Source organism: Cylas formicarius, unplaced genomic scaffold, assembly GCF_029955315.1.
Source record: "Cylas formicarius isolate icCylForm1 unplaced genomic scaffold, icCylForm1.1 PGA_scaffold_10__41_contigs__length_53128322, whole genome shotgun sequence".
In the NCBI taxonomy this organism is placed as follows: Eukaryota; Metazoa; Arthropoda; class Insecta; order Coleoptera; family Brentidae; genus Cylas; species Cylas formicarius.
Window position 1 is genome coordinate 45,118,335 of NW_026844214.1, and position 20,133 is coordinate 45,138,467.

General features: G+C 34.5%; 1 protein-coding gene across 2 annotated transcripts in view; it reads left to right on the forward strand.

Annotated features, from left to right (window-relative positions):
* The window catches only part of LOC132700588 (zinc finger protein 608), a 152,674-nt gene that overhangs the window by 67,514 nt on the left and 65,027 nt on the right, over positions 1–20,133 (forward strand). For both annotated transcript variants that reach the window (XM_060668007.1, XM_060668015.1), the window contains exons 3-4: positions 4,787–5,084; positions 9,614–9,837. In XM_060668007.1, coding sequence (XP_060523990.1) covers positions 4,871–5,084; positions 9,614–9,837 — 438 coding nt within the window. In that variant the 5' untranslated portion in view covers positions 4,787–4,870. The remainder of the gene's footprint in view (positions 1–4,786; positions 5,085–9,613; positions 9,838–20,133) is intronic.

Here is a 20,133-nt window from a genome sequence, read left to right on the forward strand (position 1 = left end):
ACATATTTTGCATAATTCGCACACGATTGAACACACGCTGTATTACACACAAAATAAGAATGATTACCAATAAACTTAAACTAAGTAGTATACCAAACCAAAGAATATTAAACACAGGTAGGTATAAAATTATTTTCTATTACGGACCACCATTTTACCTGAATTTAAATTCCGAAACTTTAGGTAATAATCTTGTTGCATTGTATGTTAATGACCACCCTTGGATAATCCCATTCAAAAGCAATGGGTCACTTTATTATATCTATGAACAGACCATACCTCGCGTAGTGTGTGGCTAGCCTTAACATTAACGAAAAAGCCTTTTCAAGCTGGAACCTTGATCCGGTGCGGCGGTCGTCATTCGTTTTTGTCGTTCCCAATTAAAACGAAAACAGGCGGCGGCACGTTTTAAAGCTTTAAAACAGTGTTATTATTTGCCGCATACAATGTAGCGAATTAACCTGGAAATTGGCCAATCAACTGCCAACGTTATTAGTCCCGCTCGCCTCACTCGCTTTCTCTCTCTTTTTGTACGTAACCGTAGAGTAATTCAGCTTCACCGCCAACTGGTTAAACTTTGTTTTCTTTTCTTTTGTTGTTGTTCCGTTTTATCAATCGCAACGAATGCGGGGGCAATTATTGTTTATTTTGTTTGGCGACCGCCTTCACGTTTGATTAAATGCCGCGGCGTTAGCGATCTTTTATTTTTCGGTATTGACAGAAGTCGGTTATTTTTTAATAGACTCAAGAGTTCAAACAACTTGAATTTTTAGTGGTTTAATGCTTCAAAATAGTGGTTAATGTTTACGTGTAGAAGTCGCTGACATGATAGTTTTGAGGACACGTCAAAATAATTTTATTGACATGTTGTTTTTGTGTTGTCTCACTGTAATAGTATATTAATTAAATTTTTTAAACACTCGCTCCGCTCGTGTCAAATAAACTCGTGAGTCAAATGCCGTTTACCGCACTTGTTGCATACTATACTTTTTCTACGACCGTTAGTTTTTGGGTACATTTTCGCAAAACACCCGATTGCTCCCAAACCCGTGCGGCAAAATCCCGGAAAATGTCCGAAGGATCAGATTACAGTATGGAATTACTATTAAAATGCACTCCAAAACTTACTGTCATTAAAATTTAAAAGAAAATTGCAAAATGTTTAACCTATAAATTTATTTATCTCGGCTACTGTTTAACGTACACAGATATTTTTTTAACTTAGTTAATAATTTGCCACCAATTCAACGAATTGATCATGGTATTTTTTTCTTAATACCGTCGCTTTTTGATAACATAATTTATAATATCCTAAATTACGCCATGAGTCTTTGGTTAAAATAACCTCAACATACTTGAACCCTGTTTTCTTACGGAACAATATTTGTAGATAACAGTGTCTAAAAAATTGTTCGTCAAAGTCAATAATTTTCTATTCTTCACTACACAAAAAACACTTCTTCATTTTTCTATGTAAATTTCCAACGTAATACACTAGTGAATATTAACAGCAGAAAAGGATGTTTATTCACATAAAACAAATATATTAAAAACGTGATCTCTCCGGCATGCTCTAACCAACTCAAAGTGGGAGAATATACTTATCTTTTTCTATTGCACAGAGAACTAAACACTCACTTTTGTCATTTCTGACAGAGGTTACCGCGCAGCTGATATGATGCATCCTGCCTTACATTATAAAATATATAGCCGTCACTGTTGCTCCCTATTTTCAAATAAAATTATCGGAACTTTGATTCGTCGCGATCATTATTCTGGCATTGTATTCGCAATAAATAAAGCTACAGTTGCATGTGTAGTTTTTTGGGAATAATAGTGAGAGTTAGTCATTAAATTAATTTACCTGTTTTACACCTGTTAAAAAAAAAATAGAAGGTACAATTGGAATCGCGATATCAACTACAAAAATTTCATCTGTTTAAAGCTCTGACCTGGTGATGAAAATATGCCAAGAATATTTTACAAATGGTATACTAGGATTGGACGGACGAAAGTGTGGTAACAAATAATGGATTTCTCGGGAGTCGCGTAACTTTTCGTTTCTGGCGTAACCCCTTAGATATGTAGAGTGTTCATATTCAGCTCAGTTTGTTTTTCAATAACATCGCAGTACCGTATTTCTTCTTGAAGGATTTCAATCAGTTTATAAATATTTGTTTGCACTTTTCCATTACCGTTGTTAAGTCGATGATGCCATCCTTCTACCGAATTCGTTGGACGGTCTTGCTCCTAGTAGCACACCCACATGAATTCATCCAATGGACATCTTCCGCCACAGTTTTCCATCACCAAGGCTATAAATCCCTCTTAGAATAACCGCAAAAATAATTTGTTGTTGTTATAGTAACATCTTTATAAGTAAGTTGTTGGAATACGAACGAATCGAGAGGACAAATTTCCATACCGGCGAAATGCTCATTATTGGGCGAGAGATAGTCCTCGAGTTTACCAAATATCTAGACTTGAATGTCGTTTTGGGAGTGATATGTGGGTTGGGATTTTTGGAACACATTTAGTAGCAACCTCGTTCGCCGGACCCCAGTCCACTCGTTTTTCTATATATCGGCAAATTGCAAAAATCATTTTTACTAGCAAGTTTTTGAGAATAAGCGTCAACTGAGAAAACTAGTTCTTGAATTATTTCAAAACATTACGACTGTGATGTTAAGAAATGTTTCAAATTCGACAATTGCAAGGTGTTATCTGTGTTCGGAAAATAATTTCTTAATTAACATGTGACGTGATTTACCTACTTAGTTATCATGTCATCTTATTTTTTTTATTTATCATGTCAGCGCCTCCTACACCAAAACATTAAAAATGCTGTTTAATACATGGAGTAGTTTTTCACAGATCATATGAAAAAAGTCGTAATTAAAACTTCTCATCGCTATCTTGTAGAGCTCAATAAGTAGCAACGAGAAAGTGACGTTTATTTTTTTATATATCTTTAAATAACACTTTTGCGAGTGCAACATTCTGTCATATTACTAAAGGGTTCGACTGTGTGGACCACTCGACTCAAATATTACTTTTTGGCATCTTGAGCCTAAGCCTAGTTGGTTCATTTCTAGGTGAGAGGGAACAATACGTTGTTTATAACAATACAACTTCGAGTACCTTAGCAGTGAGAATTGGGGCTGTGCAGGGCTCAGTAATGGGACCTACCCTCTTTCTCGTGTATATCAACGACCTTCCTGGAGCCCTTTTGAATGGTTGGCTGGTATTGTTTGCGGACGACACTACTTTCTTAATAAATAAAAAAAATCTTATTGAAGAACTTGCTGAAGCTAACTCTGAATTAAAAAGAGGTACGGACTGGTTTACAAAAAGTAGCTTAACCCTCATGAGTTTCTTTAATCTTCCCTCAAAGTCGCACGGACACAGTGTAAAATTCTTGGGAATTTATTTATACCGTAAAGTAAATGGGTGTCACTACACAGACCAACTGGCTTAAAAGGTCTCAAAAAACATTTTTCTAATACGTAGCCTAAAAGGCACTGTAGATTGTAACATATTATTGACAGCAAGAGTCTTTGGCGTACAACGTAGAGTAATTAGAGTAAACAACAAACCTCAAATACAGAGAGGATGTTAGATCACCCCTACAAAACACGGAATAGGGACAACCTCAGATCTGTAACCCAGCAAGTAACCACTGTATCCAGTTTTTTTTTAAACCTAAGCCCTAGACAAAAAGACTCCCAATAAACATGTTCAAAAACTTAGCTAAAGATTTTTTAATAAAGCTATCCTTTTACAGCTTCAAGGAGTTTACCTTTTTTCAAGATATCAATAACTCTATCTAGCCAGGTGATTGCACCTCTTCGACTCCCCGTGCGATTTATGTTTTATGGCTTATGCTTTATGTTTTATATATATTGTCTATTCTCAATGTTATGTTTTAATATTTTTATTCCATGTTTTATTTTATTGCCATGACTGATTGTATACATGTTCTATTTCTGTAACATACTAATAAATGAGAAAAATAAAATCGAGATCGGTAAATTATGGTTTTTTGGCGTATCTTCGGAACCAACAGCATGTTATGTGGCTTTAAATTTTGCAACCCTTTTTTTAATTTAACCATCTTCGTATCTCTAATGGTTTCACCATTAGTATTTTTAATAATTTATTAGACTTTTTGTAAGCTTTTCTAAAATATGTAACACATAACATAACTTATAGGCCATGGAAAATAGAGATTTATTTACGTAAATTACATAATTTATTACACTTATTTTCCATAGCCCACTCATATAAATAAAATTAAAATTAAAGCTTAGAAATTGTGTTCCGTTAAAAAACAAACAAACTTTGTTTGTTTCAGAAGACTACGCCATTGCATCCTACGTAAAATGCATATTGTGTCGTACATCGTTGTATTCGTAATAGAAAATACTACTTAATACATGGTACAGCTTTTTCACGGACTATATGAAAACTGACATCGAGGAAATGACCTTTATTTTGGTATATCTCTGTAAACAACACCAGAAATATTAAATCGGAAATTTCGTGTTTTTTTGACGTATCTTCGGAAGTGATGAGAATTTTTTAATTTTCTCAGTAGCACGTTATTATATTTTAAATTTTTGCACCTCTTAACTGTATACCGCTTTCAAATTTCAACCAAATCGATAAGAAAATTATGAAGATATTTTTGAAAAGGCGAAAAATTTGACAACCAACGTGAAAAAAATGCCCCCATATATTTTCCGAGACCCATGGGGTTAATTTATATGTTTATTTCCGTTTTCAGACGTAAGATGCAGTGTAGCGAGCTGGGGGGCGCCGCGGGGCAGCGACTCGGCGGCGGCTGGGCCCGGACCGGCGGCTACGCGTCATGGCGGCCCCAATGAGATCGACCTCGCAGGACGCCGCGGGCCACCGAGCGAGGGTGGCGGACTCCTCCACCAAGGGCGGGAACGCCAGCACGGCCACGAAACAGCAGCAGCAGCAGCAGCCATCTGCAGCAGTAGTAGCGACCACACCAACGGACCACCAGCAGCCTCCCACCTCCACCAATTTCGAATACGATGACAACGAGTGGGACATAGGTCGGTTTGTCCCCCTTTTTCTCCGAAATTCACTCATAAATAGCCAAAGACTTTAATTGATAATATGCATTAGAAAATAGTATTAATTTTATAAGTTTACGTGACGTCACGGCGAACGTCCGTTAGAAGTTTTATGAGAAACAAAATAGGTATTGTCGCGAAACTTGGTGTGTGTCATCATATTGCATTCTCGAATTCGACATAAAAATTGACACAACTTCCTCGAATGATACCTACACTTATTTGTTATCTTTTTTGCCAAAAAAAAAAGATTTTTTTTTAGAACTCAGTTTCGAAAAAATGTGATATTTGGCGTAAAAACCAATTATTCATTTGACACTTTCACCGGTGACAACTAATGAATTTACTTAAAAGCTGCGCGTGTAATACCGAGAATATTTTATACAAGGCAAAAAGTGCAATTTTGAACTAAATATAGTAATAATAAAAAGTATTTTTTTTTAAATACATAACTACTTGTTTTTCAGTTATTCAGTTTATAACGTTTTATAAGAAATGAAAGATATTCTGTATTTTCATAACACTTTAGGTGGTAGACGCGCTTTATCATGCTGAAACATTTTATCAGGTGTCAATCAACTGACGTTGCTTACAAGAAAACGTGTCTGGAATTTGAATGAGGTTAAGCTTGTGGTCTTGAAATTATGCAAAATAATCCATATTCTTCTGCGGAAATTCCAAATTTATTCGTAATGTCTGGGGAGTGCAGCAAAGTTGTTAGTAGAACTTGCAGATTGTTCAATGAAAGATATATATGCCTCTTAAGATGAACAGGATGAAGAAAAATTTTGTGGAAAATGGAGGTATTAAAGCTGCTACAGTTTTGCCGAAGCCGGTTACTTCAATAAAGGGAGATATCAATTTGTTAGCTTACTTTCATGTGTATCCTGAAGCCTCTAAGCTTGCAGCGGAAAACATTTATATATTTCTAGAAATTGCGCAGACAGGACTTTGAAATAAAATGGAATGCATCCCTATAAATTTAATACCGTGTCCGCTCTCCATCAAGAAGATTTTACTCGGCGTACAAAATTTTGCGAGATATTCCTAAATGATACCCAAGAAGACTCCGATTTCTTGCGTAAACTAATTTGGATTGATGAGTACCAATTTGTAAGGGAATCAATTAATTTTTTCAAAGAAACTTCCACAGACTACTGTAATGCTATTTTTCTACTCCCTTCTGTAAAATACCCAATTATAAACCGATCTAGCATGCGAAAAGCGTCACTTTACTGGGTGAGTTTCTCTCGTTTATTGAAGACTCGCTCCGCTCGTCCCAAATTAACTCAAATGCCGTTGCATAATACACGATTAGAAAACTTCTGGATTCCTCCTGTCTCGGTTGTTGATGAATCGAACTTGCTAATGTTTCGCCAATCATCCTGTTGACCTCTCCCGAGCTCAACTGAAACAGAACTTCCGATTCATTAAATCCAAGTGAAATAGAGAAGTGACTACAAAGTCGTCTATCATCACCCGCGTTGAGGAATGCCTAGGGCAAAATGGGGATCATATTAAAACTTGACATTAATTGTTACATGGTACAGTGTTGTTTCTCCCTTTTGTAACTAAGAACTAAACACCAAGCACATTCAGTTGTTTTCCTTTGTCACTTGACCATACGTTTCTGCATGGCGGGTTAGAAAAGAAGTCAGCCATCGTCAACTTCGTGTAATCTTCATAAGCGCGTCTAAGGCGTAAATTGTTATGGCAATGGAGAATATATTTTATTTCTTAAAGACGGAAAGAGATAGGTATAGGAACACGTATAATCATTTTGTAGACAATTTGTTTGCCTATAGTCAATGGGAATGCGAAAAACATTCAGGCATTTAAAAAAAAAGACTTTATCATTACTATATTGCTTTCAGAAGGTTGCACTTTTTCGTCGCACCTGTATAAAATATTGACAATATTACATGCATAGTTTTTAAGTGCATTCATTAGGTATCACTTGTGAACTTAATTGAATAATTCGTTTTTGAAAAACCTATTTATGTTGCTGACAACATAGCAATGTGTGGGAACAATTAGTGGAAGTTTTATGTCGAATTCGAAAATGCAATAAAAAAGCTATGTGTTCCATTTGAAAGTTTAATGTTGCCACTGATTTCGGGTGGAACCGGTAACAAAGCGAAAGCGAATATATTTGGAAATTGTTCGTCAGGGTTAATTATGGTCTTATACCAAATTTCACAACAATATATATTTTTTTTTCTCCTAAAACTTCTAATGGACGATCATTGTGGTAAACCCTGTATGGTACCGATAACGAAAGGCATTTTGAATGACTGGTCTCTGTATACTTTACCTAGGATCATACAATATCTAAGTTTTTTATAGAATATCCTTGCATTATTATTATAGGAAACGTTTGAAGTAAGAGAGTTGGAGAAAATTGATCCACCATAGATAGAACTGGTCGCGAACAGTTTGCAGACAGTCTGCAAATAATTCATGTCTAGTTCGGCAACTATTCAGGATGACGTAAAAATTGTTTGGTTATTTGTTTCGTTTGGTCTTCGTTCAGTGGTCCGCGTTGTGCAATATCCGACGAAGGTAATAGGAAAAGACGGCGACGTCGTCGACTGAATTGCCAGAGAAGTTTTTTGCAAGCCAGAAAAAAGTGCAGTGGCAGCCATTCACTGAAGTGCAGTTGAATTTACATATTTACCAAAAACTAACCAAATCTTACTACATCTGTCATCTTATCTAATTTTTGAGTAGGATAAAGTCGTTTGACTCAGGAAAAACTACTTTTTGGTCAGGACAACTAGTTTTACTGATAATAGATACAGCCAAGGACATAATTTAATGTATGGATTTCTGAAAGGAAAAGTCAAATTAATATTAAACAAGTGTTTCATAGCCCAGCTAGTATCCCATCGTAAGCATGTTCTGTCAAAATGCCTATTCCAGACCTGTCTTTGAAGAATAGGGACGAGATATTTGTTTATGAAGAGAAATAACGCATACCAAATGTCAAAACTCAAAACCCAATATTTGAGTTGCAATAATTAATTTAAGTTCTGACGACACTAAAAACGTGGGCATGATCGTGACGTCGTAACGCTATTTTCGGATCGACTCCTCGAACGTGTACCCATCCTATTGCGGTCTCCATAGGAATGTTTTCCTGATCTATATGAAATAAATAACACTTTAAGTTATCAATGCTAATATACTTTAAAATCAGCATTTGGTTTGCATTACTTTAAAAAAATCCTTTTTGTTGTTTTTTTATTGAATTATTTACATTCTATTAGACATGCCATTTGAATTTTTAAAACTAGAATCCTTTAAGCTGATTACAATATTATATTGGTTTAAAACTAGTGCCTAAATTTTCTATGGATTACCTTCCAGCTCTCAGCCTTGTCGTTCTCTAATGGCTACCGTCCTGCTGGCGTGTCTATCGAGCGAATTGACTTCACAACCGGTCACAGCCAATGACTGCGCGTCTCAAATAGGATTTAAATTTTACAATTTTTAATTGCTTATATTTGTTACATACACCACGAAATTATTTTTTTGTGAACTGTGGTTCTTTTAATAGTATAAACTTTTCATTTTATTAGCAATAATTTTCAAATTAAAATTTTGAAATTGAACTCTTGACCACTTTGACTCGTTAATTCTTATGACCACCGAAATTCACATGTTTCTCTATTTTCATATAAGAATTTCTGTTTAATTTGTCTTATTTAAAAAAAAACTTGAAAAAAGTTCAAAGAAAATTCGGATTTTGAAATTGCGTATAACCCTGATAAATTTAAAACGACTCGCTTCGTGACCCATTCGACGATAGTTGTCCCCTGAATATGTGTGCCGACAGACTACCAGAACCTGATTATTATTAGATATAGCAAACCACTCACAAATTTTATCTTTGCCGATGAATAGCATTGTCGACAGGTTAGATAGTGTGTAAATTATTTTATGAAGGTCATGAAAAATTGCACTTGTAGGAGGTGAACAAAAGTTCGTTGTGTTCAACGATTTTAAAGTGAGTAACAGGAAAAGTAAATTATCATTAACAATCATCCATAAAGATCAATAAAAAAAGTGTTTGTTAATTTCTCAGATAAGAAAACTTCTAAGTAATAGGATTGACTTATTTGAGTTATTAGTAAATAATACAATTCAGAAGTTGGGCAGCGCAAAGTTATCCGACAGTCATCACAGTCACAGAATTTCATGTTAGACCAGTACTTCCAAAAAAAAAAAAAAACACTTAAAATGTTTGTGAATAGAAAAACAGCGTCCGGATCCTTATCGTACGTTTCGAGTATATACGTCGCAAATGTAATTCGTTGGAAAACATGTTATTACTATTACCTCGTCAGTTGTTAATTGGCCACTCAACCACTTGTTATGTTGTCACTGCCTATCGATCGTTGATAACGTGTATGGCATTACTTTTGATAAACTTCAACACGTATATCGAACACGAAAAAAATTAAAGGTTGGTTTTTATCTTTCACTATCATCATTTTCGTTCGCAGGCATAGGCGATCTGATAATCGACTTGGATGCGGACATAGAGAAAACCAACGAAAGCAACAACCAGCAGCAACAGCTGATGTCGACGAATGCGGGGGGCGGGCCCCAGGCCTCGTCGAAGGCGGCGAACGCGACCGCGAAAATGCACATCGAGCACTCGGCCACCGCCGACAAGGGCCTTAAGATGAAAATTAAACGAACCAAGCCGGGCACAAAAACCTCCGAGGTATGTTTTCGGCGCGCCGCCGACTTTTCTATCGCCCCTCGTATACTGCGGAGCGGGAAATTCTTTAGATGTCATTTGCTCGCGTAAGGTATCACGTGCGGCACATAAACTCACATGAAATTTGACTGGGGAACTCGAATATGCGATAATGTGAGGGGCTTTGTATTTAAAAAAATAAATAAATTATATGAATCACTCTATACATATCGGCAATGTATTTTAGTTTGTAGGTTTTACCGTAGATGGTAACGTTTTAATTGGCAGTAACTTTTTTGTTTTTAGAGATATCAAGGTAAACAAAAAAACAAGATATAGGATTAGTAACCAAGATTTTTTTCCGTATAAAACAAAACACTATCAATTTTCTAATATCTAAAGCTACACTTCTTTTTAATTGTATATTATATATGTGTTTAATAGAATATCTTATTCCGATTACAATTATTGTATTATATTTTATTTATATTATATCATATTTTATTTATATTTATATTTTAGCCTACTCGTTTTTGACAAATCGCAAAAAGTAGGAAATTTTTATATAATTTCCAAGAGTGCCCTGACTGACAAATAAAAATATGTTTATGTTTGACATATTAGTAAACAACGTTGACGGTTGAATTATTGTCCAAGTCATTATTGTTACAATGGTTTTTCGTGAATTTAGTATTCGTGAAAGGAATGATATGCTTCAAGTATACTTTCTGAATAATAATAATAAGTAAATAAATATAAATAAATAATAATAAATAAAGCTCGTCGTCAGTATATTATATTTCATCCAGAGCGCCCAGCTCCTTCAAAACAGATATCTGGCAAAGAAATTTGCCGGAATCATAATATTTTAAATGAGGAAAATAAGGTAAACATATTGTGATTCTATGAGGCACATCCAGATTCCTCTTTTACTAGAGTATATCAAGAGACAGGTATTTCTCTAGGATCAATCCGCTCAGTTTTAAAAGAATATAATGCATATAAATTTCGTAAAACTCAAAAAAAAAACTAAGTGCAGAACAATGTCAAAGGACGATGCAGTTTTGTTTGGATTTTTTAAATACACATAATGAGAATAATAATTTTTTGAAAAACCTTTTATGAACTGATGTAAGTTCGTTCACTACAAAAAGGGGTTGTAATAGACAAAATACGCTATATTGGTCCTTAAATAATCCTAGACAAATACATGAAATAAAAACGCAGGGGTACCAGTCAATTAATGAATGGTGTGGAGTCCGATATTTATAGATTAAAAGTTAACTGGAGATCATTATTTGCAACACTTAGAGCAGCAAATAGAACAATATATGGAAGATTTTCCCCTAAAAATATCACCGTTGATTATATGGTGCCCCTCCTCACAATGTTGTCCAAGTTAATTTTCTTAACATGAAATATCCCGGAGGCTGGATAGAGAAGTATGGATTGTCCCGCCAACGGCCCTGATTTAATTTTAATGGATTTTTTACTTTTGGGCACGGAACTCCTTGTAATAATGTCTTGGAACTTCGACGAATAATTTCAGAGGCAATCAATTAGTTAAAAGGCAATCAGGAAGCGTTACTAAATGCATAACATCATGTAATCAGAGTGTATGAGAAATGTGTTCGGGAAAATGGTGGTCACATACAGCTAAAATAGTTAAAGAATTTTTTACTTTAGTTTGCCTCGTCATTTTTAGTGTTTTTGTTCTACCTTAATTTTTAAATAATTATTGTTGTTGCAGTGAGTCACGGCACTCTTTGAAGTTATATAAAAATTGCCTATTTTTGCCGATTTTTCAAAAACTAGTGGACTAAAATATAAATTAATATAAATATAAAGTATAAAGTAATAATAACAATAAAGTAACACTATTGTAATCGGAATAAGATATTCTATTAAACACATATATAATATACAGGGTGTTCCATTAAAAAAAAAGATTATTCGTCACTTGGAAGAAAAAAAGTTACAGCCAATTAAAGTGTTATCAAGATAAATTGAGCGCACCCTGCATACATATTTACATATTTATTTATGCAACCTTTAGGGACATTTATTTATTTGTCCTTTGTTCTTGAAATTAGCAGGTTATATTTTATTTCATGAATATCACGTTTTTCTTCTTCTGCCCAGCACATTTTGAACCTACCACTAATAAAAAATAAAATAATATGGAAGTTGGAGTAATATGGATTGTGAACCCTCCAGATAACCCGAACGAATTTTTGTATCATTGCATAAGCACTTTTGCATACATTGTTCATTCATTAAAATTAATGTCGAAAAGTTAGTTTTTGGGATTTTTTTATTGCTTTAGAATTTGTGGGTCGTTTTAGGTTGTTTCGTTCTTTTCTGTTCGATTAAAATTAAACGCCGCGTGTCGTACGACACGATGGCGGTCGCTGCTCCGTATCAAGTTGAAGCCGTGCCAGTGGCAATATAATGTGATTAAACGCCCACGGTTTATTATAATGGGCTCCAGTTTAGACGGATTTACGATCCATTTCCGTCGGGACAGGAGATGTGGGCATTGTGGTTTGTTACACTGGTTCGATTCGACAATAACGAAAAATAAAGGAAACTAACTACCCAATTAAAGTATCGGGGCAAAGAACTATCGGTAGAAATACAAAATAACTGACACGTAGACGAATTTTCTTTGTCACATGGAAAATTAAATGAGAAAAGGGCAAAAAATAAATAAATAAAAAAAATCGTTTTAAATATAGAAAAAAACACTAATAGTAAAGTATTCCGAAAACCTGAAAATAATCTAATTGTGGGTGTTTGGTAGATGGTTAACCAAACCTGGTGGACACATAGAAAGTTCTGCCCTCCAAACAAACCCGTTTTTAGTAGATTGCTTTTGTAATAGTTCCCGCAAACTAATTAATGACTTGCTAAGAATTAAGAAATTATGTTAAGAAAAAACATAATAATAAATACAAATTAAGAGCGGAGATTTATTGAACTGAGGTGGCTTTTGCTTGATGAAAATCCATTTATCAAAATAAATAAGAACTAAAAGTTCAGATTTTCACGAAATTATATATTATGACATGACAATTGTTTCGACAACACCGTGTCTTTATCAAATGTTGTCGAAACAATTGTCATGTCATAATATATAATTTCGTGAGAATCTGAACTTTTAGTTCTTATTTATTTTGCGGAGATTTATCAAGAGAAAAATAAATAATTCAAATTTAAATATACATTAACAAATACGGAGAATTCAATTTTATGGAACAAAATTAATAAGAAGATTGAAAAATTAAAATCAACCGAAAAAAATTGATTAAAATAACGAATAAAAAAACCCAATTAATTAACATAGGTATTAGCGGTTTTTGTGAATGGTCGAGAAATCGATCTGTTGACAATTCATAGTTTTGTGAAAAATTTTGAAAAGGTTGAATCAGAAAGGTTGTATTTTAACTGAAGGAACAAAATATAGTAGGGAAAATTGCAAACTATTGTTGCGAACAATAGAAAATTAACCAACAAATTTTGACAAATTGTTCGAGTTTAAATTAAAAATAAAATGCGATAAAGCTTTAAATAACCAATATCATCAATTAATTAACATAAAAATGATTGTGAAAGTTTTCCGTTAATAGAAAGATAAAATTTAATTTTTGAACATGGTGTCCCTCCAATTTTTATTCATCGAAAAGCGTGCCCATTTTATTTGCGGTTTTAAATAAAACCTCGATAATTTGTCGCCGGTTTTTTTTTTATACGACGTCCATTGTTTTTGAACGATTTGCAATGGAAATACATTTAAATTATCAATTATTCGAACCGTTATAGGATTGTGGTCGAACATTATTCGGCCGCAAGTGTAATTGCCAATAAATTTTATGCTATTATTTTTACCCGGCATTTGTAAATTTTACGCGCGTTTCGGCCACCGTTAACCCCGATATTTGTTTGATGGATGTTTTAGAAAGCTCCACGCTTCGTGTAGCCAGATATACAGGAAGCGAATACACACGCTGGTCAAATTTGGAAAATATTGTTGAAATTGTTCGATAATGAAGAACGTTTGCTGTAGACGTTTCTGCGGGGTAAATTTTTAATGATATATTAAATAGACATATTTTTAAAAAAAAAAAAGAAAAGGCAACGTAATAATGGGAATAATTTAATGGTTTCTGTTGTATAATATAGAAAGGCTTGACAAATTTACAATTCCGTGAAGTTCTTTGTTTTTTCTACGGAATAAAAACGTAGAGTAACAAAAATACAGTGAAATCTCTTATAGTGTCGGTGTTGTCCGCTTATTAGGGATGTTCGTCGAACAGAGAAACCTACAAAATTTTAACACATATTTATTAATAAACGTACATGGTTTTATTACTTATAACTAAATAGTACAACCCCAAACGGATAACTAAATATTACTGAAAAAAAAAAGACATTAAAAAAAGTTTGTTAGCACATAAGAGTTTAACTTAGCATCATGTTAGCTACTATTACTTGTTTGTAAATTCTAAAATGTGCTGTTGGCATATATTTTGCATTATTTTCTTCTTAGCCGTAAAAGTTTTCTAAATTTTTGGGCTGTTGAAATGCAGTGTGGTCCTCATTTGTAGGACATTAAAGTCTCACTATAAGAAGTACTGTCGTTTCCTTTTTCAACAATGTTATGTTTATTTCTTTGGCACATCCTTCGATTTCAGATACCATAGATAAAGGAAAATAGTCTTGTCTATCCCATTGAATCATTGCTAGGTAGCATTTTTCGGAAAACCAGCTTTTCTAAAACAATTTTTGTATCGTTGCCGACAGGCGCTTTCAATGTATTAAAACATTTCTGGACTTATCGATAACATGTTGTTAAATATCATCCCGCGATCATCAGTTTTTTTTTTCTATTCAAAGTCCCTCAAAAACCTATTTTTGTTCAAAATTGTTTCTGCAGATGAATTATTTTTATTTTTTACAATTTTCGCTACTTTTCTTTCAAATTTCAAAAGATAGCAGAGACTCGATAATCCGGATCACTTAGACTTAATCCGGACTAGTAAAAAATACGGATTATCGAATTTTCTATTTTTATAGAAATACATTATAAAAAACACTAAACTTTATTCTCAAAATCTCTTTGGAATAAATAAGAATAAGTACATAAAATGTTGCAGTATTACGTTGTTTAAAATATTCCGATATTTTACTTCGTGTTCTGAGTGAAATAACTAAAGAGTGCTTAACTATAGTTTTCTGTTGTATGTCTTTTAAGGCAGCCCATCGGAATCCTAATGTATATTATGCAACAAGTGCGGTAAACTACATTTGACTCAAGAATTTATTTGACACGAGCGGAGCGAGTGTATAATAAACGAGTTACTTAAAAAGTTTACCGAACGTGTTGCATACTATACTTTTTCTACGACCATTAGTTTTTGGGTACATTTTTGCAAAAACAACACTATCACATTCGCTGACATGACCGTCAGAATTGACAAACGTCAAAATTCAAAGCGTGGGAAATATCTCCGAAAACATCCGATTGCTCCCAAACCCGTGCGGCAAAATCCCGAAAATGTCCGAAGTGGCTCGCATTCCTGGGAAACGAAACTGACGTGGTAAAGTGACGCTTCCCGCACGCTATATCAGTACGTAATTAGGTATTTTGCAGACGGGAGTAGAAAAAATATTTTTTGGCTGAATTTCCATTTCTTCGTCGTTCGCTTCATCGTCTACAGCTTCATGTCCACACATTTTCAGCGTTTTCCACGCACTGATTCATTTCAACATTTTTATGAATCTCACCATCAATTTATGTCAGCATATTTGAAATGTCTTGGTAGTCACGACTTTTTTTGTTGCATTTTATTTTGTAAGTCATCATTTATTTAATAAGTCATCATAAAGGTCGTAATCCCTGTTTTCCATTAGGGAAGAAATAAGAGCTAAAAGACTAAATGATAATTCAGCTTTCATAATCGATTGCATTTTGATTCATAGGTTGGATCAAAGATTTACAATTTGGTATTAGTAACAAATTGAAAATTTTTTCATGTTCACAAGTTAATTCCTGCTGAGAGCAATGACTTGTGTGTGCATTATCAATAAACAGTAAGCTGAACTTTATGAGTGTCGTCGCCGTTTATGCATCCATTGCTTGATTTTCTGCCCGACGCTGTTGCCTCTTTGCTCTCAACTAGAGTTTTTCTCGTATATCGGAAAGAGTAGACGTTTCCACGCCATACTACTAACATCATTTTTTAATTTGCATCATTATTTTTGTTTTATAAAGTAACATGCTTTTGTTTGTTCAGTTTGGCAACTAAATTCACACTATAGACTTCAATAAGATGACATGAACATTCCGATATCAAATAATATGTAATTCAATACGTAATTTACGTACCGGTTTGAAATAATATCACGTTAGAACAAAATCATGTATATACATACCTCTGATTATTGAATCGTGCGATCCAGATTACAAGGTACATGAACTATTCAGGTTATCGTAATCTCTAATGTATTTAAAACATATACTTAGGTTTTCAATATTTTAAGCTATCGCAAACTGCATATAAGTTGGAACGATATTAACAATTGTAAAATTTAGAAACAATTCTTTTTAATCGGGTAAAACATCGGTAAAAATAGTGGGCATATTAAAAACGTGCACAAACTTTATTTTACATGTTTATTTAAAAAACCGCACATGTATTTTCCAAAATTCGATAAAGTACCCCTTTGCGACGTAATTAAAATCGTTCTGATGGTTTACCGTGTATTATAGAAAAGGATAAACTTTCAAAATACTAAGAACAACGCAACAATTAAACTGAATAATATGGTTTTGTAATTCTCTGAATCGGGTAAAAGACGCTAGTGATTCTCACAGCTGCGGTTCAGAGAAGATATTACCAAAACACTGAGAGCTAGTTTGAAATTAATTTATTTCACAATTGAATTACTGCAGTGTATACGAATCTTTTTTGGATGCTACGGATCGTTACCGTGTCCAGAAGGCACAAAAAGAACACTTGTTTAAGGGTAATTTAATCTAGTGAAAATTAAATCCAAATAAGTCTGCATTACTATTGGACTGTTCAAAACTTGGATTTATTTATAAATGGTTTTATAATGTTTTCCAAACGGCTAATATTAATTTCCTGCTTGAATGTTTTGACAAAATATAACTTACAAAAGGTACAGAATTCCGACATTCCATTTATTTACCACCTTAAACGAGGAGATCACGTATGTCACAAACCTCACGATTTAATTGTCAATATGAAATACCCAAAATTAAAAAGACCCTGACCAAAAGCTGCTTATAGTTGGTATACATCAGACTGCTTAATAAATATTCTCAGATTTGCGCTTGTCAATTTCATTAAAAAAATATCTTTTACATTTCCCATTGTTTATTTTTTTTGTTTTTTGTTTTGTGCTTCATTCATATCTTTGTATGTATATTTGTGTAATGTAAAATTGGTATACTGTTTCGGGATTCCATTTCCAGACATCCGTTGCACGTGTCCAAACCATATTAACTGTTTGCTTTTGATAGGTTTAGGTTTGTTTATTTTTCTACTCCCCTCTGTAAAATACCTAATTACCCGCCGATCTAGCATGCGGGAAGCGTCACTTTACCAGGTCAGTTTCGTTTCCCATGTTTCCGAGCCACTTCGGACATTTCCGGGATTTTATCGCACGGACTTTTTCCCACGCTTTGAATTTTGACGTTTGTCAATTCTGACGGTCATGTCAGTGAATGTATTTGTGTTTTGCGAAAATATAAACAAAAACTGGTCGTAGAAAAAGTATATTATGCAACACGTTCGGTAAACTTTTTAATTCACTCCTTTATTAAAAATTCGCTCGGCTCTTGTCAAATAAACTCGTGAGTCAAATGCCGTTTCCCGCACTTGTTGCCTAATATACTATTTTCTACTCCCATGTGTAAAATACCTAATTACCCACCGATCTAATGTGCGGGAAACGTCACTTTACCACGTCAGTTTCATTTCCCACGGATCCGAGCCACTTCGGACATTCCCGAGATTTTACCGCACGGGTTTGGGTGCAATCGGATGTTTTCGGAGATATTTCCCACGCTTTGAATTTTGACGTTTGTCAATTCTGACGGTCATGTCAGTGAATGTGTTCGTGTTGTTTTGCGAAAATGTACCCAAAAACTAACTGTCATAGAAAAAGTATAGTATACAACACGTTCAGTAATTGTATATTATGCAACAAGTGCGGTAAACGGCATTTGACTCACGAGTTTATTTGACACTAGCGGAGCGAGTGTTTAATAAACGAGTGAGTCAAAAAGTTTACCGAATGTGTTTCTACCACCGTTAGTTTTTGGGTACATTTTCGCAAAACCCGTGCAGTAAAATCCCGGAAATGTCCGATGTGGCTCGGATTCGTCCGAAATGAAACTCACGTGGTAAAGCGACGTTTCCCGCACGCTAGATCGGTGGGTAATTAGGTATTTTACAGACGGTAGTAGAAAAACTTTTGAACTCACTCGTTTATTAAAAACTCGTGAGTCAAATGCCGTTTACCGCACTTGTTGCATAATATACTATTAATCACAGCACACAAAATGTATGTGTAGCAAGTCAAAACAAAATAAACAGAATAAAAGTACAAAACACATGAAACAAATTTGTAAACGTAGACAGGTTACACGGGTTTAAAATTTGAAATTTAGGTACTCATTGCTATTTTGAAAACAGTTTATTGTTAGTAGATGCTTGACAGCTCTCGTAAAAGATTTGTTACCAACGCGGTTTATATTACATGGCAATTTATTGTAAAAATTGAGGTTTAAAGAATTTCTGATCAATTTATTAAGACTGTATTGAGGAATCGTTAACTGGTATGCATTACGCGTTGCGTAGGAATGAGTGTCACACTGATTAGAAATATTAGATTTATTAGAGTGAATCTCGATTAGGGTATTGTATATGAAAGCATGCTAAAGTCATAATGTGAATGCTGGGAAAACTTGTTCTACAGGATTCTCTATGGTCCAAACCAAGAAGGACTCAGAGAGCTTTTTTTTTTTAAGACGAAACACTCTCACTTCATAACTAGATCCCCACCCCATATGGTGACCCCATATTGCATTTTAGAGTGAAATAAAGTCTGTCAATAGTGATACCGACCAGAGTGACGCTCGTGTCTTTCGTAATATTAATTTAAATTAATATTTGAGGAAACTAGAAGATTTTGCGTTTTATTTCGGTTCGTAAGCAAGTTATTTGCCTCAAACTAAGAGCGCGCCCGCTCCTCAGCAACATTACTTCTATTGTTCAGTTCGTCCAGAGACGAACTTCCATAGATAATTGTGGTGCCGTCTGCAAATAGTGTACACTTGATGGGCTTATTGAAATGTGCAAAATCATTTATAAGAATGAAAGGGGCGAACCCAAAACCGATCCTTGCGGGGTAAAAAAGGGACTACCAGCTACGCTCACTCTTTGACGGCGATCAGCAAAATACGATTCGAAAAAAGATATGACGGAAAAAGAGAGATATATGTGCTGTCCATCCTCCCATTTCTCCAATGTGTCATAAACAATCGCACGCATCGCTTTTATAGTTGACTTTCCGGGTAAAAAACCCCACTGTTCATTAGCAAAAAATGAAATTTTTAGCAGGTAGTCTAGCAGCAACTCTTTCAGTATAATTTTAAAAATCTTGCCAAAAATAGGCAATATTGAAATAGGACGGTAGTTGTTTACCATATGTACTGCTTTTTTTTGAAAAGTACATACTTAAATTGATCTGGGAAAGTACTGCAGGCTAAACAGTCGTTGTATAAGTGCGTTAAAAGGGGTATCAAAAAATCAGAACATTCTTTATCGTCTGTAATCGTATGTGTGATTCTCGTCGTTTCTCTTATACTTTCATTCGTTTTTCTTCCATTCTTGACATTCCTGCTGCTCGCCGCCAGAAATCCATTTCTGTTCTGTTTTAAAGACTTCATCAAATACCAAAAGCATTTGTTGCAATTCGAGTTGATTAGTTTTGGGGAGTTGCAAACCCTCCCCCTTTTTTGTTTTGGCTAAAAAACTGATGTACCTACTTTTGGCGCTTGCAAAAAAAACATCGAAATGGTAAATGGAAAAATTTTCCAAAGAAACTTCCGCAGGCTACTGTAGTACTTTTTACAAAATTTCTGGATTCATCCTGCGCAGTTTTTGCTTAGTCGAACTTGCTAACGTTTCGCCAATCATCATGTTGGCTTCTTCAGAGCTTGATTGAAACAGGTTCAGCTTTGAAGGAGCCAATAGGATGATTGGCGAAACGTTAGCAAGTTCGACT